General features: G+C 43.0%; 1 protein-coding gene across 1 annotated transcript in view; it reads left to right on the top strand.

Moving 5' to 3' along the window:
• NT5DC1 (5'-nucleotidase domain containing 1) overlaps positions 1–19100 on the top strand; it is a 142019-nt gene that overhangs the window by 104942 nt on the left and 17977 nt on the right. Inside the window, exons 9-10 of the mRNA XM_053263456.1 lie at positions 15257–15375; positions 16489–16647. Coding sequence (XP_053119431.1) covers positions 15257–15375; positions 16489–16647 — 278 coding nt within the window. The remainder of the gene's footprint in view (positions 1–15256; positions 15376–16488; positions 16648–19100) is intronic.

Here is a 19100-nt window from a genome sequence, read left to right on the forward strand (position 1 = left end):
CCTGGCACTGTTCCGCACGTGGAAGCTAGCCCCAAAGGTTTTATGTGAAAGCGCAGTTGAGGAACTATGTAAAACAGCACACCCACACTTGCATAGTGCTACTTACTTTGGAAACAATGTATGCTCTGCTGCACAAGTGCAAGCATGCTATTTTAAGTGGTTGTACAACTGTGTTCTTGCATAACAGCACCGGTACTAGTTTCTATTTATTGATTTGATTTAATTTGATTTGATTTGATTAACCCTTCCAAAATGGCTCAGGGTGGTTTACAATTAAAACACACCACTAAAACAGTAAAGAGCTAAAACAAATTAAAAACAATTAACAATTTAAAAACATTTTAAAACAACAATTAAACAATTACAGTGATTAAAAACCCCGAAATCGGGTTTTGAATTTTAAAATAAACCAGAAATTAAAACCCCCACAATTTAGGAAGCTGAGAAAGCTTGGGTGAAAAGAAGGGTTTTCAAGTGTTTTTTGAAAATTGCCAGAGATGAGGAGGATCGTATCTCAGCGGGGAGCGCATTCCACAATCTCGGGGCAGCGAATGAGAAGGCCCGTCTCTGTGTAGCCACCAAACGAGTTGGGGGCAACTGGAGACGGACCTCCTCAAGTGACCTCAATGGGCGGTGGGGCTCATAACGAAGAAGATGCTCTCTTAGGTACCCAGGGCCTAAGCCGTTAAGGGCTTTGTAAGTTATAACTAGCACTTTGTATTTTGTCCAGAAACCTATTGGCAGCCAGTGTAACTCCATCAGTAAAGGAGTAACATGGTCTCTCCAAGATGACCCAGAGACCAACCTGGTTGCCGCGTTCTGAACCAACTGAAGTTTCCGGACTACGTACAAAGGCAGCCCCACATAGAGCGCATTACAAAAGTCAAGTCTGGAGGTTACCAGCAGATGTACCACAGTTTTGAGGTCATTGATCTCGAGAAATGGGTGCAGCTGGCGTATCAGCGGGAGCTGATAGAAAGCACCCCTGGCCACCGCCTCAACGTGAGAAACCAGGGAGAGATGTGAATCCAGAAGTACTCCCAGATGGTGAAGCTGTTCCTTTTGGGGAAGTATGACCTCGTCTAGAACGGGCAGATCAAAATTGTCTCTAGAGTTCTGACCCCGCACAATAAGTACCTCCGTCTGGATTCAGCTTCAGTTTATTCTCCCTCATCCAGCCCATTTCTGCTTCCAGGCAGGCATTTAGGGAGGATATGCCAGCTCCTGAAGAAGCTGACATGGAGAAGTAGATCTGGGTATCATCACCAGTAGGTAACACCAAGCTTCAAATCCCCTGATGATCTCTCCGGTTTCTATGCGAGCAGCTGCAGCTGCCAATTGGGAAAGCCAGTATTGCTCATACATTGTGTGGGCCAATAATCATACTATTGAACTGGTTACCACTTTTTGTGTTTCACAGATCACTTCCAATTAAGCTTCCAAGTAGCCAAGAGGTTATACATTCAGCTTTAGTTCTGCTTTACTGGGGAGGGGGACCCTCTCTGAACTGGTATTTGGATTTGGGTTCAGTTTCTTGATTTTAGTATGCTTTACCATATTTTCTTCTCCTTACTGGCTATTAGTCACAAATTTTTAGAGGTGCAGGCACTTTCCATGACAGTTCCCATAGCCATGCCCCCTAGACTCACCCACCTGATGGTCACACCCCCATAGTGGCCCCAATTTAGTTGCTGTGATTTGGGGGGGGATTCTGTTACAAGGAGTTGCTTAACCCTAAAGCAACTTGAACCAAGTAGCCCCCACTCACTGCTCAGAAAGGAGTCCTGCTGTTTCTTACCTTCTCAGCAATGGCAGTAGATACAGTACTTGGGCATTTGTGTGCAGCATTCACAGCTAAAATGAAGGCAGAATTGGTGCTCAGAGATAGGCTTCCCTGATAGCTGAACTGAGATTTGAACAAGCGACTTTCCAGCTTGCACATTAACAGCTCTCAGTCCAACAGCTCTATAACACTGTAGCAGCTCTCAGTCCAATAGGAACTTGCATAGATTCCATTGAAAACAATGAAACCCACTTAGAATCACAGGATTTTAGAGCTGGAAGGGCTATCTTGGAGGTTTTCTAGTCCAATCCACTGCCCAGTGCAAGAATCTGATATAGCATCTCTGACAGATGACCAGCCAGCCTCTGAAAAGTAGTAATGTCTGAAATTCTGGCGTTGCCTGCTTTGTCTGTGTCCCATGAGGGAATCTGGAACCCTAGTAACTATCACCACAGTGTAAACAGAAGCTGTGGCAGAGCGCCCCCCCCCCGGCTGCCCTTCTGCACCCATCTCAGATGCAACAGAAAGAGAAGAACAGCTTTGCTGGATCAGAGCAAAACAGCCTAGCATCTTTTCTCCATTCATGGCCAGAGATGCCCTGGGAACCCACAGTGTGAAGACAGCAGCCCTTCCTTGATGGTTTTCTCCCACTCCCCCAGCAACTGGAATTCAGTGCTAGACTGCCTCTGAACATGGAGCTTATATTTTGCTATCCGTTATTGTGACTAATAGCCCTTTGACAGCCCCTTCCTTCTCTATGTATTTCCACAATCCTTTTTAAAATCCTTTTAAAAAGCAAGTGGCCACGTTGCCACACCTTGCAGTAGTTGACTCACAGCTGAGCTGCTGAAGGGGAGAGTTCTGCCTGTTCACATTAAGCAGGAGGAGGGGCTGTGTTTGGCTTTTCTCCACTTGAGGAAAGTAGCCAAGAAGAAGTATAGGCATAGGAGGTTTTTGTCGCTGTCTTAATTTGTTTAATGTGGCTATTCAGTTTTATATCACCTACTTGACTTTACATGTATCTTATTTTAATTGGTGTATTTTATAAACTGTAGTCCCCTGAAGAAGAGGTATATGCCACCTCGGAACACATTGGGACATATTTTTAAATAAACCCATCAGAGCACCATTCCTGCTTTCTTTTCTTGGACCTTTTTATAAGCCTATTATTGAAGCAGAAGGGCTACTCTCTCTCTCACACTCACTCACTCACTCACACATGGTTTTCTGTGAGGCAGAGGAGATGCACAAGTGCTAGGATACTGCCAGATTGGTAATCCCCCTCCCCCAGATAGCTCCAAGGCATATGGGGCCAGGTAGTGCTGGCCAGCCACCTGCGATGGGGTGTGTGCATGTGGCAGTGGCAGCAAGAGTGGGGCAGGGGCATGGCTGAGAGCAGGAGCAGATCAGCAACACCCCTGCCCCCCACTGCAAGCCCAGCTCAACTACATCCCTGTGTAAGCCTTTCATAGCTTACAGAATTTTCTATGTGGTGGTAGAACTTTGCATAAGATGAATTTCCTACATGGATGTCACTCCTGTGTAAGGAACTATATATGCTCTGCTTATACCTGATCGTATGCATATCTGCAAACAGGCATATCTGTTACTCATTTATCTGTCATTTTAATGAATCACTCACCCATAAAGTGCTGGAAGTAGTATTCTATTATCAAAACACAGAACCTTAAACAACCTCCAACACTCATTTTTTATGAAATTAAACCCAGAGTTTAATACATTTTAGAAGCCATGGGGAAACAATCTGTGAATAGTAATTCCCAAAGCAACTATAATATTTCAGCTGTAGAACTGGTTTTTCTATAATGCTAAATGTGGCATTTAAAGAAAACTTTTATAAGTTTATATCTCAGTAGTGTTATACATCACTATGGCTAAGTAAAATGTTTAGGGAAATCAGAACTATGCGTTGGAGATATATGGCAGAAAGGCAATTTTCAACATATAATATTATGAAGTCATTCTGGATAAAGACAACAGATTGCATTAGTGAAATTCCTAGGTACAAATTACATTTGTTTTCCAGAGTTATTCTTCTAAATGTTATATGTCATGTGTTGAGAAAAAGGACAGTGTTGTGATTTATAATATGTTAACTGCTGCAAACATGACTGCTTTAAACTTAAAAAACAACTCACCATTGATAAAAGATTGCCTTCAAAAAACATAGCATACAGTGCCTATTGTACATAAATTTTTAGGAAAGAAAAAATGCTTTGCAATTAATTGTAGAAAAATGCCAGTATTGTGAAAGTTTGAGACAAATATAGGGATAATGTTCAACAACATATGTTTGCATAAGTTGTATATTTGAGGCTGTTTGTAATGTTTCATTTTGGGAATATTGTATTGGTTATATTAATGTTAGAATTTAATGTTATGCTTTTTTCTTTTTTAATTATGTGGCTGGAACTCAATTTTTATACATCTTTTTTTTTTAATCCAATTCTTATAAAGTCAGTTTTTCCACTCATAAGACACCACTGCTGTATGACTGAGGTCCCACTGTCTGAGTGACCTGAGTATCTTATTCTCTGTGCAGGGGTATAGCTGCAATAGTGGAGGCAGGGGACAAATGTCCCCGGGGCTCTGAGGAAAGTGGTGCCTGCTGGTCAGGTGACAGCTTGCTCTTTGCTCTCCCCCTTGCACTTCTAGAAAAGAAAGGGAGGAGCAGGGGTCCATCTTCACTTTTTCCCCCCAGAGTCCACTCCAACCTTGCTACACTCTTGTCTCTCTGCATTTGCGATGATCTTGGTTTTCCCTCTGCTACATATAGCTCTGCCACCACTGCAGATAGCCCAATGGTATTGCGACTAACAGCCAACAGGAATCAGCTGACACAAGGAGAGGAGAGCTGGTCTTGTGGTAGTGAGCATGAATTGTCCCCTTTGCCAAGCAGGGTCTTCCTTGGTTTGCATTTGGATGGGAGACTACAGGTGTGAGCACTGTAAGATATTCTCCTTAGGGGATAGGGCCATAGCCCAGTGGAAGAACTTCTGAAGGTCCCAGGTTCACTGTCTCCAGGTAGGGCTGAGAGAAACCCTTGCCTGTTAGCTTGGAGAGCTGCTGCCAATCAGTGCAGACAATGCTGAGGTAGATGGACCAAGGGTCTGACTCAGTATAAGGCAGCTTCCTATGTTAAGAGAAAAAGTAGGTTCCACCTGGTCATTGACATGTGCCATGCCACCTCTAGAAAAGAAAGGGGGAGCAGGGTCCCCCTTTCACTTTTTTGTCCCAGGGTCCACTCCAACCTTGCTACACCCCTGTGTCTGTGCAATTGCGATGATCCTGCTTTAAAAAAACCACCTTGGATAATAACTGGCATACTCTAGGCAATCTGGGAGAAGTCTTTCAGGAGCTGATCCTCAGATGTTTCCACTGCACTGTTAGTCTTGTTCTCCCATGCTATAAATGGTTGCCATCAAGTCCAAGTAAACCCTAGGCATGCCTGGCATCAGAAGAAACCTAACCCAGCTGCCATCCAACAATTGCCAAGGTTTCTGTGATTGGTTGGAGCAGTCACAACAGCTCTTAGCCAGGAACTTGGATGCCACAGGCTGTGACTCCTTGCCACAGTAGACCTGCTATGAGAGTGACTGCTCCCATCCATTGCAGCAGTTGAGCTAGGCCTCCTCCATCTTCCACACATGCCTGAATTTGCCATGACTGAAAATGGTTAGAATGGTGTCATAACAGTACCACACAGTACTGTGCAGTGGGGTGGTTGATCTGAATGGATCAGATGAAATTGATCCTGCAGTTTTGAGAGCAACCTTTGCTGGCCTCTATTGGAGCTGCTTTCTGTGGAAGTGGATACATTATTCTTACTCTGATCCACTGCCAGCCTGGCATATTCTGTTGTATTTTTGAGTTCTTTGTTTTTTCTTCTTTTAAACATTTTTTAAAAGGAAGCTGCTATATTTAGGAACAAGCATTTCTTTTATAATTAGAAATGAAATAGTATTGGTGAGCACAACTAAGCAAGTTGTTTGTCAGCCTCCAAAGTTATGTGAGAAACTGGATGGAAGTCTCCACTAATTTCCAGTGCTGCTTCCTCTGTAAAATGTGAAAAACCAAGAAACTATATACAGTATCCAAGTGCTTTACACATTTTGTATCAAATTCAGAGTGTGTGCCCCTGGGATCTCTATCTGCGTCTACAAATCTAAGCACTAAAAGTGCAAGTACAGGGCTTCTCCAGTAAAGGCCTGAGATGCCTGTCCATCGGCTCTTCTTTGATATTAAATGCTACATTTGGCATTAAAGTTATTTGGAAGCTATGCAGAACCCATTTCAAAGAAAACCAGTGCTGCTTCCTCCAGAGACTTAGCAGACACAATATTCCTTTGTTGAGGGTACAAAAAGCTTCTAGTATTTCCAGCCAAATGCACCTAAAATAAATCTTCTGCTAGGGAAATAATGTATGTCTCCATTGGAGATGCTACAATATCAAATCTCCATTATAATAAACTCCTGAATTTGTTTAGAAATTGGATTACATTTGTGCAAGTACAAAGTTGGTTTGTTAGGAAAGAAATGTACACTGTTCCGCAGCCAAGCTCTGCTTCTGTCAAACACACAACGAACACATGGACATACAGATCTTCCTACTATTTTATTGTAGGGCATCTTCACATATTTTGTAGACCTATGGTTTTTTAAAGTATAAAAGAAGGAAATTGTGAATGTGACCAACAGGTGTCTGAAAATACATGTTTCCCACAGAGAGCCCTGTTGAGTATGTATATTGAGCATATTATATTGAGTATATATATAGTTGCAAAGAGAGTGAGTGGGCATATGCCCCCCACCACCACCACACACACTCACTTTCAATTGTTATAATACTGGGAAAGCACCTAATGAAATGCCCTGCTTCTTGCTACTAGAGGGAGGGAGAGGTAATAGGAATATACTGGCAACACATTTTTAAGTCACTTTTTAAAAAATGTACTGAGGATTGGTGGCCAACCCCATCTGCTTATCATGGAAATACATGACATTTAAATAAACTTTAATGGCAGATATTTCATATAGAGAAACAGGGAGGATACCTTCTTTCACAAGGAAAACCATTATGAGAAGAAAATGCTACTGCATGATTGGGATGGCATTTGTGAACTTCTTAAAGGATCAAGTCTTTTTCCCCTTCATGTATTATTGCAATTTACTGTAAATGTTAGATGATGTGGCAGAATTCCTAACACTTTTACAGCTGCTAGCAGGATTTGCAAACCAGGACTTGAAGCAATTAATGAGAGAACTAAAATGAAAGGTTTTGCATACTGCATTCCTTACAGATTGTAGCTTGGCAGCAACTGCCAGAAAGCTTCCTTTAGACATAGTTTCCATGCATCTGTACATGCTGGTTTTCATTAAAAGCTTCACTGTTCATTTGTGTGTCCTTCCAACAAAAATCTCAGGTCTTTTACCAGGGTTGGGCTTTAAAATAAACCATTTTTCACAGGAAACACATTCTGCTTTTTATTACCATTAATATCAAGTTGGTTATTGTAAGCATGTTACCTTTAGTTCCAAGACTAGTGATTAATGTAACCCATTAAACAGAGCGAGCATCATATTTCAGCAACAACTTGAGTGCAGAGATTGGGAGAGTTTAATCCTCTTCCTCACATTAACAGTGGCTGTCTTCTTGTAGTCTACTGTGGGTCCATGCTGAGCTGAATGTGATTTAACCTACAAGTAACCAATAGGGTGTGTGTTTACTTGAAAATATATTTGAAAACTAGGCCCTTTGATTAAAACATAAGGAATATTCTCCCTTAGCACAACACTCAGGCTGGTTCCAGTCCTGTATCAAGGAGCACAAAATTTCCCTATGTTAGAATTGGGAGGCGGGGGAAGTATAGCTTTGTCATGGCTGCCATGTTGTTTTTTCCATCAGAGGACATGTATTTGCAAACCTGTCTGTTGCACATTATTGGGCATACATGTCAAGCATCTTAGGTGTACATCTAGTACAATGTGAAAAGTAGCCCATAGAGTGAGCATGCTTTAAATCCGGGGGCGGGGGGTGCTTTGCTTATTCATGATCTTTTCTGTGAGTGGACCCATTAGTCAAGAAGTGAATCAGGTCTCACCTGGTTATACATTCTTCTGACATAATGAAATGTTGTGTAGAAAGGCACCCATTCCCCCTAAGGCACTGCAATCTATCAAATGTCATTCAACTCCGCAGGCCAACTTTCCATGTTTATGAAAAAGTCATTAACTTGTAGAAAACTTCAACTGAAGCTCTATTCCTCTAATATCTTTTGGAAGAAATGTGTTTGTCATGCCTTAAGAATGTGCCATTTAAAAAAGGAGATTAGGAGGCATCATGCTTGCTGTGGTCTGTTTCATTGCCAGCGTGGTGTAGTGGTTAGAGTGCTGGACTAGGACCAGGGAGACCCGAGTTCAAATCCCCATTCAGCCATGATACTAGCTGGGTGACTCTGGGCCAGTCACTTCTCTCTCAGCCTAGCCTACTTCACAGGGTTGTTGTGAAAGAAAAACTTAAGTATGTAGTACACTGCTCTGGGCTCCTTGGAGGAAGAGCAGGATATAAATGTAATAATAATAATAATAATTGCCTTCCTCAAGGAATCTCAAAGAAGCCAGACATTAATCGGGCCTGGGGAACCATACTTTCTGACCCGCCCTACTTCCCATCACAGAACTGTTTAGAACCCCACAGTGAAAGATGCGTTGCACTTTCTCAAAGAAACTTTCACCTTTTTATAGTTAATACTATGAGAATCATTATTAGAAATGGGCGATGCACAATGCAGCAACAGCATTTTCCAGCCCACCAGGGCTGCTGTGCATGTAAAAGGCAGCCTGGGTGGTGTTGCAGAGGCAGGCAGTTGCGCAACCACTTAAAACAGCAAACAGGCACCTCCGCAGTGCTACTTCGGTTGGGAGGAAGTCGTGCTGCGGAAGTACCCGTGCACTCTTTTAAGTTGCACAGCTGCCACCTCCACAACATTGCCAGGGTTGCCTTTTCATGTATGCAACAGCTCCGGTGATCAGCATCCTATTGGCCACTAATTTTAGGAGAGGGGCTGTAGCTCAGTAGCAGAGCACAGGCTTTGCATGTAGAGGGGTCCAGGTTCAGTCCCTGGCATCTCACGTTAGATCTGGGAAAGACCTCCTTGAAAACTAGAGAGCAGAGTATGCTCCAGGTTTTGAGAGGCCCTCATCAAGCTGCCCTCCACCTAGCTGGGTGGGCTTTGGATGGCAACCACTTGGAGTTATTGCTAGAGGAACGTTTACCTGCCACCTGGGAGGCATCATTTTGGTGGTCACATGGGGCTAGTTTGGCCCCTGGCACCATACATGCACTGCAACAGCCATCACCTTTTGGGAAGTCCTGTAGATACTTGCCCCTGATGAGGAGCAGGCAGGACAATGAAGAGTGCCAACAACTTTTTGGGATGAATATTTGCAAATTTGCGTATTAATGGCTTGCTATTTTTTTTAATATGGCATGCTTCTGAGCTTTGCTGTCAGCTTTGATATCCTGGCATGAGTGTTGACAGCCATTTAAAAACTAATAATAATAGCAATGCTACCAATTGTATTTCTTATTTAATTTTTTTCAGAGTTTCCAACAACAAATTATTTTAAAATAGCATAATATTTACAAGATAATAAGAACATTCAGATGTGCTTGTTGTTATTGAACCAATCTGAGAAATAAACCAGGAAATGACAACTTAAGAATAGCACATCTTTCTTTGTCCATAGCGTTGTTTACTTTATGCAAAAAACATTAGAAGAAAACAGGGTTTCTGCATGAATGGAGAATTAGAAAGCCCATTTTAACTTTGGATTTCCTTTCTTTTGGTCCAGTTTATAGAGCATTCATAATGCATTGCTATTTTGTCTATAAGTAACCCTTTTATCCTTTTTAAATTATAAACTAGCTATTATTTATAACCCACTTTTGGCGTCCCTTGTGAAAGTATTAATACATATTGCATGTCGGCGAGTCCTTTAGGGAAACCAGAACAATCTTGTGTTTTGCTCTTTGTTCTTCTAATCCTGTAGACAGCAGCTGACATCCAGCCTAGCACTCCACTCTAGTGCTGCAACCACCAAAGATACACACATGAACACACCGGACCGGGTCTCACGATCAGTGAGACCCGGTTTTAAGCTGTGAGTGGGAAGAGCGGGCTAAGCCCGTTCTCCCCGCTCACGAGCGGGCAGGGAGCCTTGGGCGGCCGGATCGGCTGCCCACACGATGGCCGGCCCCAAGATGGAGCCGGCAGGGGCTGGGGAGCTCGGGCGGCCCCCGGAAGCCCCAGTATGCCCTGTGCAAGTGTGCAGGGCATACTGGGGAGACCCCCGAGATGGGAGGTGGCTTTTCGCCTCCCGGCAGGGGGTCTACTCACAAACAGATAGCCTGGGTTTACAGAGCGCTCACTCCGCAAACCCAGGCTAAGGGGTGGGCTACAGGAGCGGGTTAGTCGCTCCTGAACCACCGGGCTCGGCTGCGAGCCTGGTGGTTCTTATACTCACAAAATTCGGGCTAGGATTTTCCCAGCCCGATTTTTGTGATCGTCAGAATAGCCCCTCTATGTAGTTCAGCCATCTCTGTCTTGTGGGTTCTGTCTGCTTGCTCAAGTCCTGAGTTTGCACAAGGGTAGTGGATATGTAGCATCATTCCCTGCAATATATATGCACTGAGGAAGAGTTTCACAGCAGGAGGCATGTCACAGGTTGCAAAGGTGTGCCCCGTTGTACCAGTACAACAGTAGTCTGGAACTCAAGCTCCTGACTTAGCATAATGAGCTAGCTCAGTATCCTTTCACTAGTGCAACATTTGGATGTCAGCCAGCATTGACGTGTGCCGTGCCATTGCCTGAAGAGATTGCAGAAGCTTTGATGAAGAGCATTGCAGGCAGGGAGCAGGACCTATCAGGACATGCTTGGATAGAGCAAAAACTTGTCTTTCTCATCCTTTGATTGTGTTTCAAAGCTTCCTGCTCTAGGGAACACTGTGGAGGGATGACTCCAATAGAAACCCCTCCTTCCCTCAGCCCTTAGAGCTTCCTAGCCTGGAACCTCCATATCTTCACAGTGGCCAGATCACATCCAGCTCATCCTCAAATCCAGGACCTAACGCTCCCTGGTCCATTGAAATTGTCTCATGCTGGGAAATGGTGCCCTGGATTGGATTTCCAGTGTCTTGACTCCAATTCTAATTGGTACTGCCAAACCCCTTGATCTTTCCAGGTATGACAGGCACTGAAACTGCTGGCTAGAGATACTGCTGGCTGTGGTGAAGAGAATTGCAGACAGGGAGCAGGACCCTATTGGAATGTGCTTGGACAGAGCAAAAATGTGAATCTCATATCCATTTATTGTGTGTTCTGTGTGCCTTGTCCCAGTTCCTTTCAGCAAAGCCTCATATTCTAGGGTGCACCATTTGTGCTTTTACTTCAAGACTTAGTTGCTAAGCCAGAAGGATACTCACAAGGCAGATGCACAGGATGCCCACCCTGGGTTGCTACATGAAATCCAGCCGTGCATATTACATGGAAGCGCCGTCCCCATACCCCGTTTTCCTTCTTACTGACCAAAGAGGCAAAGAGGTTGGTTTTGAAGTGGTGATTCTCTTTATTTAGCAGGGAGAGAGCAACGTGGCCCTATCTATCCCCAGTACAGCATCCCTCCAGTGGCCTTTGCTGTTGTCTATCATTTGGTTGTTGTTTTTTCTGTCCACAATTTTAAGTCCTTTGGGGACAGGGAGCCGTAGGTAGGTTGATCAGAATAAGATAAGATCTTTGGGAACTTTTGTTGAAAAGCAGTATATAAATCTTTGTTGTATTACAGAACCTGAACTGATCCCACAGGGCCCATGCCTCCCCATGGATGGCTGCTGGACTAGTCCATGCTTCAAACCCCTGTGATTCTGGGCTGTGCAGACCTGTCCCCTCAGTGCTGTAGAGTGGATGCACAGCTGGGAAATAGGCCATCAGAGAGGCACAATATTGAAGTGAAGATGCAACCCACGGCATTGCTGCTTGAAAAAATGTTCTGCTTGAAAACTTTCTTAAAATGAGAGGTGTCTTTTCTTTCTATTCAGCAACTTCCCTCAGCTGCACAAAATGGCCTCTCTTAAAATGTTGTGGTTCTAGTAGAAAAGGTAAAGTGTGCTGTTGGGTCGATGCCGACTCCTGGCAACCACAGAGCCATGTGGTTGCCTTGGTTAGTAGATTAGCATAATAGCAATTAAAACTGTTTGCTGATGCTCTCTACTAGGATCAGCCAGGACTCAACCATTTCTGTGCACTGGTGCCTCCAGCAGCGACTGGAGGTTGCAGAGTGGAGGGGAAAAGGCCTCAGCATGGCTCCATATCTCCAGGCAGACCTTTGAATCTTCCTGAACGGGGAAATAGCTAGACACTAACCTTGTCTGTGTGTCCCACCACTTTCTGAAGTTCAGTTGGTGATGATGCATGTGCAGCACTTCTCTGTGATAGCCCCCTCTCTGTGATACTTATGCCACCTGAGTTCTGAGTGGTCACTTTTAGTCACTTTTAAATGATATCCTCCTGGGTTGCCTGAGGGAGGTGGGATTAGCTGGCACTGTTTTACAGTGGTTCCATTCCTACCTCTCTGGCAGATTCCTGATGGTGTCAGTTGGAAACTGTTGCTCTGCAAATCAGGAGTTAATGTATGGAGTTCCACAAGGTTCCATACTGTCTCTAGTGCTTTCTAATATCTACATGAAACTGCTGGGAGTAATCAGGAGGTTTGGTACGGGGTGTTATCAATATAGTGATGACACCCAAATCTATTTCTCCATATCAGCTTCATCAGGTAATGCCATAACTTCCCTAAATGTCTGCCTGGAGGTATTAATGGGCTAGATGTGGGATAACAAACTGAAGTTGAATCCAATAAGACATAGGTATCAACTGTGGTAGGTCAGAACTCAAGAGATGGTTTAGATCTTCCTGTTCTGGATGGGGTTTCACTCCCCCATCTGGGAAGAGCATCAAGGTTCCAAGTTCCTTCCCTGGCATCTCCAAGATAGGGCTGAGAGAGATTCCTGCCTGCAACCTTGGAGAAGCCACTGCCAGTCTGTGTAGACAATACTGAGTGAGATGAACCTATGGTCTGACTCAGTATACAGCTGCTTCCTATGTTCCCCCTGAAAAAACAAAATGTAGCTTGGGAGTACTTTCTAGTCTCAACAACGCCCAGGGGTGCTTTTTATCAGCTTCGGCTGATACAACAGCTATGCCCATTTCTGAGGAAAATGACCTTAGAACAGTGGTACATATACAGTCGTCCCTCTCCAACTGCTAGGGTTCCATTCTGGCAAAACCTCACCATTGGCAAATTCGCAGTTGGCAAGGCATTAAAGTCTATGGGAAACTGGAGGTTAAGGGAACCATGACCACAAAAAGATTTTAAAAATAAAAGAAAAAAATTCACAAAAAATTATGTACTATCGCCAAGAGGCACCAAGAAGAATGAGCAGAACAAACCTCTGGAAATTTTTTTGAACCTCCCAAAACCACTCAAAGGCATTTTAAATTGGCAAGGGTCAGCAAGGTCACCAAGAGAAATGAGAAGACCGAACTGCTGAACCCCTCAAAATAGCCGAAACACCCCATCCCGCAAAAAAAAAAAAAATCACTTAAAAACCTCACCAACCGCAGATACTTGGGTCGTGGTTAGCAAGACCTGTCACAATTTTCCATTTGCATATACTCAAAACCGTGGTTGGCAAGGAATGACTCTTGTACCTCTCAGCTTGACTACTGTAATGCACTCTACACAGAGCTGCTTCTGTACATAGTCCAGAAACTTCAGTTGGTGTAGAATGTGGCAGCCAGACTGGTCTCTGGGATAACCCAAAGAGACCATATAACACTATATATAACCATGGTTTCAGACTTGCACAGCTGCCATTTTGAGCTTATCCTCTTTAGTATTAAAATGATGATATCTGGGTTACACTTCATTATTTAATATATGTGTAGCATATAACAGATAACATATAACAGATACCTGGGGGTGGTGTTTCAGTTTAATGGTGGTACCTCTATGCACATCAGTGCCGCTAAATTGAATGCCACATGATCTTCCATGGCAATCAGGAAATTTTTCTGGGCACAAGGTGGTGGCTATATTCCGGCAGCTAATAAAGCCTTTCAGGCTAAAGTGATACCTCAGCTACTATATGGGATTCAGGTTAGACCGCCAAAAGACTTACAAGCTTTAGAAAAAGTACAATCAGGCTTTCTTAGATCACTATTGGGGGTACCAAAATGCGTCCTGAACTCCTTAATATGGCTGGAGACTGGGCTTTGGAAACTGGAGACCAGGGCCTGGCTGCTCATCATCCTGTATTGGATTAAGATTTATCTTTACCCGGCAGGACTTATACCTCATCTCCTTGCTGCTACCCCACAACCCCGTTGGTGTATGACGGTTGAGGAAAGACTCCGGAAGATGGGCTTCTGCCCAGCACAATTGTTAGAACAGGGCGAGTCAACGGCAAGATCCCTAGTAAAAAAAAGGCTTAGGGACATAAATTTCCAGGAGGAAAGGGCCTCTGTAAATAGGCCGCTACAATTCCTAAGCACCAAGAAAGACTGGGTCACAGCCTCTTATTTCCATACAATCTATTCACCAAAGCTGCGCTGAGCGTTTACAAGAGCTCGCTTGAATGTTTTACCCTCAGCGATGCTAGTAGGGAAATTTGAGAGAAAACCCTATGAGGAGAGACTATGCCTCTGCGGAGCTGCTCCCAAAACATTGTCGCATTCACTGTTACATTGTCCACTTTATACTGATGAAAGAGATTTATTTTTATCTCAGTATCTGAAAGATCTCCAAAGCCACTCAGTGGAGACAATTCTTATATGCTTATTAGAAGACAGGGACCCAACAATATCCCTGGGGGTTGCTAAATTTTGTTATACATTTACCAAACTAAGAGAAGCTAGAGCACAGCAATCGGTTACTGTCAAAGATTCCTGATTTTATATATTTGATGACATTTTAGACTTTGTTTCCATTATTGTTTTCTCTTTTTACTGTGTATATTCTGTGTATATTGATGTTTGATCTAAGATCGTAAATAAACAACTAACTAACTATGTGTAGCATCACAGACTGCTTCATTTTCAGTGAAACTGGGAGTTTTGTAAGATGTTTGTACACACAAACACTGGGGCTATTTTTTACAGTTTGGAAGCCCTTCTTTAAAGCTCTCCTAAGCGAGTTGTTGAGTTTGCTGCTGACTCCAAAGAAGTCTGAAGATACTGAGGCAAAATGCAGACCATGAATGTGATGTAATTGTCATGCAGTAACTTACTCAGATCTAAGCCTATTCAACCTCTTTCTGCCAATTATTCCAGAAAAGTGGTTGGGTTATCTTTTTGTCTTCACTAAAGCTGAGGTAACTTTTCTTTATTACTTCAGAGAATGATGAAGAACAAGAGGCCCTGCTATCCTTGGACAAGCCTGGCTGGTACTCCCAAGGTAACTCAACCCATTTGTATGAGTTGCTGAAGAAGATGACTGGCAAACTAGAACCAAAGGTATTTGGAAAAAGAAGACAAAGTATGACAGACTTTCTTGGAGCTGCTTTCACAACATTGACAGGAATATGACATCTTAGTGCAGGAAGCTAATCTTTCAGAGGAAGTAGAATCCGTAGTGTGCCACATTTTTCTGAACCAACTAGTGAAAAATAAAGTGATCTATCCCACATAACTTCATTAGCAGGTATTTTTTAAGCCATGCATGATATTTACTGTCTAATCCTGTGTATCTTTACTTGAAAACAAGTCCAGCTGTGTTCAGTGAAGTATACTCTCAAACCAGATTGCAGCCATGATTAATCATTTTGAATATGGTCTTTTCAATCAATTAATTATGGTGCTGTGTCTCCCCTATCATATAGTTTAGTTCAGAGATAAAATGTCCAGATATAAAAAGTAATGAGGCTGTTCACACAAGCGTGCAAAACTGGGCTAAGGAAGTCCAGCTCGGTTTTGCACGCTCATGTGAACCGGCCCCGGGCCCAATCCCAACAGCTACACAGTGGCAAACCCACCTAAGTATCCACCCTCTTGACTGAGGTTACGGGAGTGAGTGCTCCCTTAACCTCATTTGTGTAATCATGTGCCAGCCACGGCTGCTTGCAGCCACAGCTGGCACACTTGGTGGGGGAGATCCCCATAATGCACCGCACACCCCTGTGGTGCATTATTGAAGCTCTGGCAGTGGTGCATCCTGGCAGCCCGACCCCTGGAGCTGTCAGGAGTGCAGCCGGTCATCTGGGCGGGCGATCCGCCCACCCAGGGAAGAGAGCTTGGTCATCTGTGGGGAGGGTGAGTCAAACCCGCTGTCCCCGCAGACCTCCACAGAGCTCTTACTGATCATGAGAAGAACTCCTATCTATATGAGTGATGTTTCAGATCCTTATTCTCAGGGGCGCCTTTATTTTCCTGACAGTAGCTTGGGCATAGGAAGTGTATGCCCTGTATATAACTCATCCCATGATAATCTGCTGTGGTTTGGGAGTGGGAACTCCCAAGGACAGATAATGAATTTTGAATACCTTTTACCTGGCTATTTTCAGGTTCTTTGGAAGTTGTGGTACCTATTCTTGTATGCGAAATACAACTATCTTGCTATTTGACTTTCAGATTGTTTACTTTGGTGACAGCATGCACTCAGACATTTTCTCAGCCCATCACTATAGTAACTGGGAGACCATCCTCATCTTAGAGGAACTTAGTGCGGACCATGTTATGCTGCCTACAGAGACAGAGTCTGAGCCCTTAGAAAAGAAAGGAAAGTATGAGGTAAGGATTCTGTGCAGAGGTTGTATATGAATATGAAATAATGTATTAGAAGTTCAACCTGACCTACATTAAATGGAAAGCATTGCTTTCTGGCCTGGACATGCATAGATGCACAAATATCCTTGTTGCAACACAAATAAATAAAGTGAATATTTCTTGCATTAATCCATACAACATAACAGAGATCCTTGGAGCACATGTTGGTGTTGTGTACTCTGCATGTATTTCAAGTGAGCAGATTTGGTGTCCCACACAATTCCCAAATGAAATGAATGTTGGGTTGGCAACACCAACCCTTGCTAGTTTTTGTCTTTTTATTTCTCTTTGAAAATGCTTGGCCTGTGATTAGAGCTTTAGTTCAGCCAGGTGTCATCTGTGCTTCTACAAGAAATCTGTGTTGAATTACTATATCCACTATCCCTGACAGCAAGCAAGCAGAGGAGAAGTCAATTGGGTTGATCAAAGGCTTCTTAACTGACTGGGGCTATGATAGGTCAGAGGTGTTAATTCATTACGTTTCTTTTCGCAGAGGCACAGTCCATTACATCTATATCCCTGCAACTAAATAAACCAATTAACAAGTCTGTTTCAAAAGGATTTCCTTTTAGGTTATTTTAAAATTATCCCTGTCAACCTTTCCTGTTTAAGTGGGGAAAGAACATTTTTTCCAGGAACATGTCAGCTTATGTGAAAGTCTAACAAAGCCAATTAGTGTCATGTTTGATTATAATGCTCCTCATGCTATTGTAGACCTGCTCCATGTCTTGTAAACATTAAACTTTTGGAGTAGGATGTGTAACCCAAAACTTCTAACTGGCTCATATTAATATAAATACAACAAATATCTATATACCAATTTTCAACAAAAATTCTCAAAGTGGTTCACATAGATAACTAATTGATTGATTGATTGAAATGGTTCCTGGTCCCCAAAGGGCTCACAGTCTAAAAAAGAAGCATAAGATAGACACCAGCAACAGCCACTGGAGGGATGCTGTGCTGGGGATGGATAGGGCCAGTTGATCCCCCCACTGCTCAATAAAGAGAATTACCACTTTAAAAAGATGCCTCTTTGCTCACTTAGTAGGGGACTTGATGCCCACTAAATCAGATTCTCACATTTTAAAAATTGGCCATGCTTTCTGTTCAAATCATAGTTCTCAGAACTAATAACCCAGAAAGGAATGAAATACATAAATATACTATTATCTGGAAGTTCCAGTGCACACACATAGACTCTGATGAACTTATGGAGCTTCACGTGCACAGGAGCTTCTCATTTTTTCTGTGAAAAAGCTTTAAGCAGTTTGCTTCATAGAAAAGATTCTTCTGTGTGTATGGTGTGGGTATTTAGTTATATGAATTACAGGAGCATTTCCACTGATTTGAAAAACTTCTGAAAGGTTTCAGACTCTGTTCAGTTCTGATAACATTTTGCCTCCACTTTTCATCTCAAAAATTAAACAGGGAAGGTTGAGTGAGATAATTTTGATATCAGCTGATATAGTGGTGATGAAATACACAGGATGGCAAACCTGCAACAATACTCCTTTGAAGACGTTCTTTATTGCTTATATAAAAAGGAAAATTAATCCAAACGATTTCTATAAAAGCAAACGTTTCAACATTAACACGTCATTTCCCAACTTGGGAAAGCTCTATTATCTTCCTTCCCCCTCACACACATACACCCCATTTCTCGTGCTATGTATTAACTTGATTGGAAGAGCTTACTATATAAGAATGTCTTACATAGTAAGAGCTTACTATGTAAAACATCGAGCACTGATGATGACATGTTAACGTCGAAATGTTTACTTCTATAGAAACCTTTTGGATTAATTTCCCTTTTAGATATGCAATAAAGAAGGTCTTCAAAGGAGTAATTTTGATACCTAAACTCCATTTTAAATTATCTTGAAAATTGAGTTGAAAGCAAAAGCAAATAAAATAAAAGAGATTGGCTAACATGCAGAGCAGCCTACCAGTTCGAATCCACGCACGCATGTTTCCCAGACTATTGGAAACACCTATACTGGGCAGCAGCAATATAGGAAGATGCTGAAAGGCCATCATCTCATACTGCATGGGAGATGGCAATGGTAAACCCCTCCTCTATTCTACCAAAGACAACCACAGGGCTCTGTGGTCGCCAGGAGTCAACACCGACTTGATAGCACACTTTATGTCTTAAGATGCACCTAAGCAATGGAGAACTTGCCTAATTGGGTATTCAGCTGCACAGCCTTGGGCATACAGAAGGGGGAAGCAAATTTCAACTGTCTGTGCTGCCTCCCAATGTGCCCTGTTTCACTCAAAATATGTCCCAGAGGGTTGCACAGCCCTCAGGGCACATCCAGAGGCAGCTCTGAGCATTGAAATTTGCATCCCACACCCTTCCAACTGAGGTTGCTTGGCAGGAGTAGGAGTGGGGAAAATCTTCCTGCCACACT

Source organism: Hemicordylus capensis, chromosome 1 (genome assembly GCF_027244095.1).
Source record: "Hemicordylus capensis ecotype Gifberg chromosome 1, rHemCap1.1.pri, whole genome shotgun sequence".
Classification (NCBI taxonomy): domain Eukaryota; kingdom Metazoa; phylum Chordata; class Lepidosauria; order Squamata; family Cordylidae; genus Hemicordylus; species Hemicordylus capensis.